We start from the raw sequence: 11,593 nt of genomic DNA on the forward strand, positions 1-11,593 counted from the left end.
TGCGCCTGTTAATGGATGCTTGCTAATTTATTTCATTCTGGTATGACCAGAGCTCCTGTTTTTTGTGCCCATTGTCTTTCTTAGGGATTCTAAAGCCAGAAGGATACAAAATAAATCTGATGATCATTTTATTCACACTGGTGATGATAACATTTATGCTATAGTTTCGTTGAGTGTACAGATTTCCTTCTAAACTATAAGATCCATGTCTATCTTCATGAGCGAGCTATCTTAACTCCAACCATTTATGTGGCTGTCAAAGTCAATATTTTTTATCCTGTCAATGGTCCCTCGGCACAGATGAGAGTAGTTGAGCTGTGATTCAATGGCTAATTCCGATGATGATGTTCAAAGAAAGCATTGTGTTACATCCACCTGAGTTCTGAATGCTATTTATATAATCAATTTTCTTGAACATAAAGTATTCTTATCATCAGAGAGCTTGCCGATTGTACATTCAAGCTATTATTATGATGTGTTCTCCTATAGGAGAGGTTGTTTGCGTACCAGATATAATTGATGCTTTAGAAACCAAATGGCCTTTCACTTTGAAAAGACGACAATTTCCTGTCCGAGTATGTTATTCCATGACAGTAAATATGAACCAGGGCTAGACATTGTCCTTTGTTGGAATTTATATATGAAATATCATGTTCTATCCATGGACAGTTGTATGTTGTAGTGTCGCGGGTCATACTGAAAAAATCCCTAAAATTACTTATGAAAGATAAAGATGGAAAATGTATGGAGACTCAGAACATTTTTTCCCCAAGGTTTATGCCTCAACTATCCCCTTTTAAGTTTATCGACATGGCCCTATAATAATTAGTAGTAGCCTGCGTTGTATTGTCTTTAACAGTATATCCTCAGATACATAATTTCTTTTTTTCATTTCTCTTTGGCTACTAAATTTTATTTCTATTCTTCTGCACATATATGTGATGTGGTACATTCTTTCTCTTCATGTTTTAAGAAATTACGTTAGGATACTTCATGTTTTATTGTTATTCTCTATGATCATTAGATTTCCATTGTGCATTGTTGTGACGCCCCCGAATCAATCGTACACTAATCATGCATGCAAACGTGTACGATCAAGATCAGGAACTCTCGGGAAGATATCACAACACAACTCTAAAAACATAAATAAGTCATACAAGCATCATAATACAAGCCAGGGGCCTCGAGGGCTCGAATACAAGTGCTCGATCATAGACGAGTCAGCGGAAGCAACAATATATGAGTACAGACATAAGTTAAACAAGTTGCCATAAGATGGCTAGCACAAATTGGGATACAGATCGAAAGAGGCGCATGCCTCCTGCCTGGGATCCACCTAAACTACTCCTGGTCGTCGGCGGCGGCCTGCACGTAGTAGTAGGCACCCTCGGTGTAGTAGGGGTCGTCGACGATGGTGGCGTCTAGCTCCGGGGCTCCAACCTCTGGTTGCGACAACCAGGTAAAAAGGAAAGGGGGAAAAGAGGGAGAAAGCAACCGTGAGTACTCATCCAAAGTACTCGCAAGCAAGGATCTACACTACATATGCATGGGTATCTGTGTAAAGGGGCAATATCGGTGGACTGAACTGCAGAATGACAGAATAAGAGGGGGATAGCTAGTCCTGTCGAAGACTACGCTTCTGGCAGCCTCCATCTTGCAGCATGTAGAAGAGAGTAGATGGTAAGTTCACCAAGTATCATCGCATAGCATATTCCTACCCGGCGATCCTCTCCTCGTCGCCCTGTTAGAGAGCGATCACCGGGTTGTATCTGGCACTTGGAAGGGTGTGTTTTATTAAGTATCCGGTTCTAATTGTCATAAGGTCAAGGTACAACTCCAAGTCGTCCTGTTACCGAAGATCACGGCTATTCGAATAGATAAACTTCCCTGCAGGGGTGCACCACATTACCCGACACGCTCGATCCCCTTTGGCCGGACACACTTTCCTGGGTCATGCCCGGCCTCGGAAGATCAATACGTCGCAGCCGTACCTAGGCACAACAGAGAGGTCAGCACATCGGTCTAAATCCTATGGCGCAGGGGTATGGGCCCATCGCCCATTGCACACCTGCACGTTGCGAACGCGGCCGGAAGCAGACCTAGCCTCCCTAATACAAGAGCAGGCGTTCCAGTCCAATCCGGCGCGCGCCGCTCAGTCGCGGACGTCACGAAGGCTTCGGCTGATACCACGACGCCGGTTGCCCATATCTTGTCCCACATGACGGTTAGTGCGTATAAGGTCAATGACCCAACTCAGATCAAATACCAAGATCTCGTTAAGCGTGTTATTATAAAGTAACCGCGGACGCCGACCAGGGCCAGGCCCACCTCTCTCCTAGGTGGTCTCAACCTGCCCTGTCGCTCCGCCACAAAGGTTCACTCAGAGGGCCGTCGGGACTCGGGACAAACGTCCTTTCGGTCCCAATCCGTGAATCACTCGCGGGTACTCTACGAGTCAACCCGTCTTTAGTCACCACATGTATCATATAATATGTATATAAGTATATACCCGTGATCACCTCCCGAGTGATCACGGCCCGATAGTATAGCATGGCAGACGGACAAGAATGTAGGGCCACAGATGGAATACTAGCATCCTATACTAAGCATGTAGGATTGCAGGTAAGGGTAACAACAGTAGTAGCAAGGACAGGCTATGCATCAGGATAGGATTAACGGAAAGCAGTAACATGCTACACTACTCTAATGCAAGCAGTAGAGAGAAGAATAGGCGATATCTAGTGATCAAGGGGGGGGCTTGCCTGGAAGCTCAGCCGAGAAGGAGGAGTCGTCAACACCATAGTCGTACTGGGTAGCAGCGGCGTCGGTCTCGGTGTCTAGCGAGAGAAGAGGGGGAAGAAACAATAAATATAAAAGCAAACATATGCATGACGATGCATGACATGACAATGAACGGCGCTAGGGGAGCCCAAACGCGGTAGTAGGTGATACCGACGAAGGGGGAAAACATCCGGGAAAGTATTCCCGGTGTTTCGCGTTTTCGGACAGATGAACCGGAGGCGGAAAGTTGCGAGTTTGCTATGCTAGGGATGTGTGGCGGACGAACGGGCTGTGTATTCGGATTCGTCTCGTCGATATGAGCAACTTTCATGTACAAAGTTTTACCATCCGAGTTACGGTTTATTTTATATTAATTTTAAAAGATTTAATCATTTTTAGAATTTATTTAATTCAACATTATCCAGAATAGTGTATGCTGACGTCATCATGACATCAGCAGTCAACAGGGCGTTGACTGGGTCAAACTGACGAGTGGGTCCCGCTCGTCATTGGCTAGACTAACTAATCATGATTAATTAGTTAACTAAGTGATTAGGTTAATTAATCCGAACTAATTAAGTTAATTAATTAATTAACTAATTAATATTTTATTATTATTATTTTTAAATCCCTTTTTTTCTAAACGTTTTGGGGCTTGGCCCACCAGTCATTGGCACATGGGGGTGGGGCCCAGCTGTCATAGGCCCCTGTGGCCTTAGCAGGTCGGGCGAGTACGGGCAAGGCCCGAACGGGCGCAGCAGGCTAACGAGCGAAGGGCGACGTGCGCCTGGGCGGGCGCTCGCCCACAGGGAGTGCGGCGGGGCGAGGCCAGTGGCCAGGGCGGCCTGCAGGCGGCGGGCACGGCCGTGCGTGAAGGCACTGTTGGCGAATGTAGCAATAATTCAAAATTTTCCTACGTATCACCAAGATCAATCTAGGAGATGCTAGCAACGAGAGAGAGGGAGTGCATCTTCATACCCTTGAAGATCGCTAAGCGGAAGCGTTACAAGAACGCGGTTGATGGAGTCGTACTCGCGGCGATTCAAATCGCGGAAGATCCGATCTAGCGCCGAACGGACGGCACCTCCGCGTTCAACACACGTACAGCCCGGGGACGTCTCCTCCTTCTTGATCCAGCAAGGGGAGAGGAGAAGTTGAGGGAGAACTCCAGCAGCACGACGGCGTGGTGGCGATGGAGCTCATGGTTCTCCCGCAGAGCTTCGCTAAGCACTACGGAGGAGGAGTTGGAGGAGGAGAGGGCTGCGCCAGGCAAGGGCGGTGCGGCTGCCCTCTCTCTCCCTCACTATATATAGGGGGAAGGGGGTGGAGGAGGCGCCCTAGGGGAGGGGCGGCGGCCAAGAGGAAACCCTAGATGGGTTCTGGGCGCCCCCACCCCTAGGAGACTTGCCCCCCAAGACAGGAGGGGCGGCTGCCCTAGGGGAGGCGCCCCCATCTCTCCTGGTTACGTGAGAGGGGTTGGGAGGGGCGCACAGCCCCTTAGTGGGCTGGTTTGCCCCTTCCCCTTGGCCCATAAGGCCCCCCAACGCTTGCCGGGGCCTCCGAAACCCCTTTCAGACATGCTGGCCATAGCCTGGTACCCCCGGAACACTTCCGGACTCCAACACCCTTCGTCCAATATATCGATCTTCACCTCCGGACCATTCCGGAGTTCCTCGTCATGTCCGGGATCTCATCCGGGACTCCGAACAACCTTCGGTAACCACATACTATTTCCTATAACAACTCTAGCGTCACCGAATCTTAAGTGTGTAGACCCTACGGGTTCGGGAACCATGCAGACATGACCGAGACACCTCTCCGGCCAATAACCAATAGCGGGATCTGGATACCCATATTGGCTCCCACATGTTCCACGATGATCTCATCGGATGAACCACGATGTCGGGGATTCAATCAATCCCGTATACAATTCCCTTTGTCTATCGGTATGTTACTTGCCCGAGATTCAATCGTCGGTATCCCCATACCTTGTTCAATCTTGTTACCGGCAAGTCTCTTTACTCGTTCCGTAACGCATGATCCCATGGCTAACTCATTAGTCACATTGAGCTCATTATGATAATGCATTACCGAGTGGGCCCAGAGATACCTCTCCGCCATACGGAGTGACAAATCCCAGTCTCGATTCGTGCCAACCCAACAGACACTTTTGGAGATACCTGTAGTGCACCTTTATAGCCACCCAGTTACGTTGTGACGTTTGGTACACCCAAAGCATTCCTACGGTATCCGAGAGTTGCACAATCTCATGGTCTAAGGAAACGATACTTGACATTAGAAAAGCTCTTAGCAAACGAACTACACGATCTTGTGCTATGCTTAGGATTGGGTCTTGTCCATCACATCATTCTCCTAATGATGTGATCCCGTTATCAATGACATCCAATGTCCATGGTCAGGAAACCATAACCATCTATTGATCAACGAGCTAGTCAACTAGAGGCTTACTAGGGACATGTTGTGGTCTATGTATTCACACATGTATTACGGTTTCCAGTTAATACAATTATAGCATGAACAATAGACAATTATCATGAACAATAGACAATTATCATGAACAAGGAAATACAATAATAACCATTTTATTATTGCCTCTAGGGCATATTTCCAACAGGCCCGGCGGGGCAGCGGCGGGGGGGGGGGGCGCACGAGGCGCGGTGCAAGTGGGCGCGAGGCGCGACGCAGTCGAGCGCGGGCGCGCGGGGCGAACGACGGGCGTGAACGACAGTCGAGCGGCGGCGGCGCGACGCGGTAGGGTGACGGCGGCGTGAGGCAGCAGCAGCAGCCGTGCAGCAGCGGCAGGAGGAGGAGGCCGGGGGTAGAGCGCGGCGCCCGACAGGGAACGGGCGCGGCCGAGCGCGTCTGCGCGGCGCAGGACGGCGCAGACGCGCGTGCGCGATGGGCGAGAGCGCGCAGAGGTTGCAGCGCAGCAGCAGCAGGTGAGGCGCGCGGCCATGGTGAGGTGAGTGAGCGGAAACAAGGGAAGGAGGAGGAGGGCGGAGGCCGTGGCCTCACCGGGGTTTGTAGGGACGGGGCAGCGGGGCGCGAGGAGGGCGACGAGGACGATGGCGTCGGAGAGGAAGCAGGCCGGCGAGCTGGCCACGGCTGCGGGCGACGGGGGGGGGGGGGGGGAGGGGGCAATGGGATCGGGCTCCTCCCGATCCAGATCCAGTCGAGGGAGTGGGGGAGTGGGTTAGGGTTTCACGGGGGTTATGGGGATAAGGGAGTGGTGTGTGGGGTGGGCCGGCCGGCTGGGCCTTTGCCCAGTTGGGCAGGCCAGCTGGGCCACAGATGGCCCAGTAGGGGGGGGGGGCTCTGCCTTTTGTTTTCTTTTTTTCTTTTTGTTTTGTTTTTCTGTTTTGTATTTTCTTTTATTTATTTTCCTTTCCGTTTTAATTCACTTTAAAATATTTAGGCATCCTGTAAAAATGTGTTTCCTTCACCTTTAATACCTAGGCATTATTTGGCACACTCCGAACATTTTAGTTTTGATGTTTGAAATTTTTTATCGTTTGCCATATTTTGGATTTGATTTTTGAACCGGTTTTGAACTGACACGAGATTAGCAACAGTAACGGAGGTGACGTGGCATCATTAGCAGAGTTTCACTATAGCTTAATTATCCGGACGTTACAATTGTTATCCTCTGTCATTAGATAGTGTCTTGTAGCCTGTTTTTCTGATGTTTATTTGAATATGTTTTCTTTTATCCACAAATGAAGCCCATCCATTTGTCCATTCTTCGTCAGGGTCATAAAGTCTTTGTGCCAGGATTCTTCCCTTTATAAATATGAAAGCGGCTTGTACGATCTATTCACAGACTTGCTCTGCTGCTTTGTAGCCCAACTGATTACGTACTCTTTATCGTCCTCATGGCATCTGTCAACTCCATTGTGAATCGTCTGTTTATCTTAAGGCTGTACTCGCTATGCTAGAATGATAGATGATATAGTAAATACATCTTTTCTTTTTACAAGGTTCAGATCATAAGGAATGTCATGTCCTGTGAACCAAGTTCAGTATGTTGTCTATTAAATATATTCCTATTTCTTGTTCAGAATGTGATGCTCCAGTTCAGATAATCAGTAGTGCATATTTTGGCTGATATTTCTACTACAGAGCACTTGGTGGAGATGGAAAAGTGTCGGACGGGTTGGGTTTCTTGTTTGAAGAGACTTGCATTGTTGACTATTATAGCCTTTTTTTGTGTAACTTAAGAAGTGTTAACATATTTTTAAACTATTACTGTAATTTTGAAATTTGTTCACATGTTTCAAAAATGTTCGTTCAATTTTAGAAGTGTCCGCATATCTATATCTCGCTCCTATCATATTCTTCACTGCATGTTATCCTGTATGATTGCATATGCTAAACCTGGGTTAATATTGACTTAGCATTACCTGTTTGATGAAAATGTTGGGACCGGCACCCTCGCGGCAAGGCGCGAACCCGATCTAGTACTTGCGGTTGCAGCCAGGCGCGACCGAAGGCCTGATGTGGCTGGACGCCACCTATGTGTGTGACAAAGCTTAGATGGTGAGTTTCTGTCTGAGGCACTGGAGGCGAAGACAGTATCCATTGCATTGCGATCGCTCGCTAGCTACTAAATATAGGCTAGCCCAGAATAAACTGAGGTTCTCAGAACGCTCGACCGAGGATAGATTTTGCAAAATTTCCAGCTGGTTTTGTGAACCGATTCTAAAAAAAATCTGGTTTTATGAACCTTTTACTGTTTTTTTCTTTTGTCCCCATCGGTTTTCTAGTTTTCTTTTCTATTTTTTCTTTATTTTTCCATCAAATTTTGTGAGTTTTTCTGTTTTTTCCTTTGTACTTCCAAATGAAATTCAAAATTTTGGAAAGTTTTGAAAATTTAGAAGTTTTTTCTAATTCATGAATATTTTTACACCTAGTGTATATTATCAAATTCGTGAATAATATTCCAATTTGTTAATTTTGGTGAATTCCGGAAACATTATTTGAATTCATGATATTTTTTAAAAATATTAAAGATTTTTAAAATCTTGAACATAATTTGGATATGTATTTGTTTATTTATTACATAATTTAAAATTCATGAATATTTTTCAAATTCACAAATATTATCTGAATCCGTGATTTTTTTCCACAAATAATTTTCAAATTCACGGTCAATTTTTAATATGTGCAGTTTTTTATTTTCACAAAAGTTTTGTAGTTCACGAATATAATTTGAATTCTCGAACTTTTTTGAATTTCCTGAACTTTTTTCCAAATCCATGAACATTATTTGAAATTGTTAATTTTTTTAATTTCATGAATATTTTTCAAGTCCACGAACTAATTTGGATTTCACAAACTGTTATAAATTCACGAACACTTTTTGTATTTGTGGACTTTTTTTTAGTTTCACAAACTTTTTTGAATTGATGAGCGCTTTTTATATTTATGAACAGTTTTTGAATTCTTGAATGTGTTTTGAATTGATGAACAATACTACCCACACCGTCACATGGTGTGTGTCGGCCCCACGATAAACCAACATAGAGACTATTTTTCTCACATCGGGGAATTGTTCTTTTTGGGCAGGGAGCTGGTGCACTTTGGAATCTCCGCTCAAAAGTTGTCACAGCAGGTTGTGCAAAACAAACTTTGATGTGGCTAGCAAACGGAAAACAGGGTCAGCTTGTTCCATCCAGAACAGCAAATATCATCAGAGGCAAAGAAGAATACACGTTTGGATTCATAAGCTCCAAAGCACCCACTTTAATTTCATTTGCTGGATTAAAAAAAAGGATAGTAACTTATTAGTAGCAGCACAGTATGTAATCGACCACATGATCCACATTATAGCTGGCATGGTCTCTTATTGCTGGTCCATGATACGTACGTATAGCACAAAGTTTACACGCAGAACGGTCCATCCATCATCCATGGCAGATCGATCCATCCATCACATGCTTGGCTTCACGTTAAGGCGGTTGGCCACCTTCATGCCGCACGACTTGTCACACTGCATCGGGGCAAAAATCAACCGAGTTAATTATTGATCACCAACTGAAGAACATTCAGCGTACGTCCATGGATTCATGCATCGATAATTAGTTACCTTGGAGAGGAAGTCGATCCAGATGACGCGGAGCTCGTGGCTGACCTTGGGGTGGGCGAGCGCGTCGGCGAAGCGGCGCACGAACCTGTCCTGGCGGTCGGGCGCCCAGCTGCGGTACCTCTCCCCGGGCTGCACGAAGTCGTTCTCCTTCTTGATCCTCGTCTTCTCCCTTTTTCCGACGACGGGCCGCGTGGGCACGGGGAAGCTGGCCGGCTCGGCGTGCCGGAGCGGCGCGTGGCGTGACGGGTAGTAGTCCACCTCCTCGTCGCGGTGCATGAAGTTCATGGCGCCGTCGTAGTGGTTGTTCTTGAAGCCGCACTTGGGCGCGTTGACGGGGAGCATCAGGTAGTTGGGCCCCAGGCGGTAGCGCTGCGTGTCGGCGTAGGCGAACACCCTGCACTGCAGCATCTTGTCGTCCGAGTAGTAGATCCCGGGCACGACGAGCCCCGGGCCGAAGGCCAGCTGCTCGTTCTCGTTGAAGAAGTTGTCGACGTTGCGGTCGAGCACGAGGCGCCCCACGGGCTGGAGGGGGACGAGGTCCTCGGGCCAGGTCTTGGTGTCGTCGAGCGGGTCGAAGTCGAAGCGGTCCTCGTCGTCGGGGTCGATGACCTGCACGAAGAGCTTCCACTCGGGGAAGTTGCCGGCGTCGATGGAGTCGTAGAGGTCCTGGGTGGCGTGGCTGTGATTCTTGCCGCCGACGAGGGTGGCCTCGTCGTCCATGAGGCAGCTGACGCCGCAGGTGGGCCTCCAGTGGAACTTGACGTAGTGGGACTTGCCAGCGCGGGAGACGAAGGTGTAGGTGTTGACGCCGAAGCCGTCCATGTGGCGGTAGTCGGTGGGGATGCCGACGTCGTCGAAGAGGAAGAAGAAGGTGTGGAGGCTCTCCGGGTGGTGGGAGAGGAAGTCGAAGACGCGCCAGTACTCCTGCACGTGCGACTTGGGGTTGGGCTTGAAGGCGTGGATGACGTCGGGGAACTTGATGCCGTCGCGGATGAAGAAGACGGGGAAGTTGTTGCCGAGCAGGTCCCAGTTGCCCTCGCGCGTGTAGAACTTGACGGCGAACCCGCGCGGGTCGCGGATGGTCTCGGGCGAGCCGCGCTCGTGGATGACGGTGGAGAAGCGGACGATGACGGGGGTGCGCGCCCCGGGCGCGCGGAGGAAGTCGGCGCAGGTGAGGCCGGTGACGTCGTGGGTGCACTCGAAGAAGCCCTTGGCGGAGGCGCCCCTGGCGTGGACGACGCGCTCCGGGATGCGCTCGCGCGCGAAGTGGGCGATCTTCTCCAGCAGGTGGTAGTCCTCCAGCAGGATGGGGCCGCGCGGGCCGACGGTGAGCGCCTCGTTGTCGTTCCACACCGGCTGGCCGGCGTTGGTGGTCGTCGTCTTGGTGTCGAAGCTGCTCGACGGCCGGAACTGCACGCCATGCACACGCACACACGCAGAGCGCGATGTTAATTAATCACCAGAGCAAGACCGTGGTCAGAGAGAAGAGAACTACTACTATAAGCCGTAGTATCTCTGTGATGAACTAAGAACACCATGAACCAAGAATGACGAGGAGTCAATTAACTAGTACTACTGGTGTCCACTGTAGGGAGTACCTAGAACTCATCTAGATGAGACATAATTTGGTCTCATTCATTTTGAAAACAAGAACAAATACAACCCACGTCAGCACACACGCATCTTATAGCATCACATCCAATGGCTATAAAAGGTAAATGAGACCAAACTATATCTCGTCTGGATGAATTCTAGCAAAACTGAAAATAGAATTAGTCTGATCATGTCTACTTACCTTGCAGGGATCCATGCTTTCTTGAGTGAGGTAGCTCGGCTAAGCTGGGGGGAGTGTGGCGAGCTCACTCACTCTCACTGCACTGCTTCTGCTCTGCTTGAGCTCGAGCCGGTCTTAAATAACGGCGAGGGGTGAGGTGGCGTGATCGCCCGGCTACTGTGACCAGCCTCTGACAGGTGGGGCTGCAAGAAGACAAGCAGAGGATAAGGTGTTGTGGGCCAGCCACGTGTGGAAAAGTCTGTTGCCGGGACAGATGAAGATGGTGCACCGCATCGTCATCCGGTTCCGTGCAAATACAAAACTGGCTGCTATGCCTATGCGTGCATGTGCATGAATATCTCTTCTGCCTGATCTGCTGCACTCACCTACCGGGACTCAATGCTCGGAGTGTAGTGTAATTTAGTGAAAATTGCGAGGGAATGGAGGGAATGCCGTCTGTGTGTAAAGATCGGTGATTCAGCATTGCAATGGATAATGATAAGCTTGCGTAGCTAAGGTGTCGTTAGACCAACTCCACCGCGCGACCCCAAACGGATGTCCGTTTTACCCGGATTCTGTCCGTTTGGATAGGGTAATGGGGTCGTGTCCGGACCGTTTCTGGGATGCGGTGGCCGTGCGCCCAACGCGCGGACGCATTCCGGCCGCATCCTGTCCGCGTACTTTTTTCTTTACAAGCCCTTAAACTTTTTTCATCATTCATTCTTGATACATGGAAATACATCACCAAATTTTGACTAGAAAAGTAAGACCAAAGAAAACAAGAACCACAAGAATACATTTTAGAAGATATCCAACTTCCATAACTGCTCCTCTAAGTTGGATTAGTGTCTTCTTGATGCATTCATTGTTGATCTGCGGAAGAGCCGCCTCCATCTTGCGTGTTTCTTTCTTCTTCGAGTCTAAAGAAGTAG

General features: G+C 48.6%; 1 protein-coding gene across 1 annotated transcript; it reads right to left on the reverse strand.

The window, feature by feature from the left end:
- Window positions 1–8,520: 8,520 nt before the first annotated feature.
- LOC100682478 (catalase isozyme 2) lies at window positions 8,521–10,831 on the reverse strand. Its single transcript, XM_044562031.1, has 3 exons — window positions 10,683–10,831; window positions 8,888–10,297; window positions 8,521–8,791 (listed from the first exon to the last, which is right to left on the reverse strand). Exons 1-3 carry the CDS (start codon window positions 10,695–10,697, stop codon window positions 8,732–8,734), a joined length of 1,485 nt encoding a protein of 494 aa, XP_044417966.1. The 5' UTR covers window positions 10,698–10,831; the 3' UTR covers window positions 8,521–8,731.
- Between the last annotated feature and the right edge of the window lie 762 nt (window positions 10,832–11,593).

This window comes from Triticum aestivum, chromosome 6D, assembly GCF_018294505.1.
Source record: "Triticum aestivum cultivar Chinese Spring chromosome 6D, IWGSC CS RefSeq v2.1, whole genome shotgun sequence".
In the NCBI taxonomy this organism is placed as follows: domain Eukaryota; kingdom Viridiplantae; phylum Streptophyta; class Magnoliopsida; order Poales; family Poaceae; genus Triticum; species Triticum aestivum.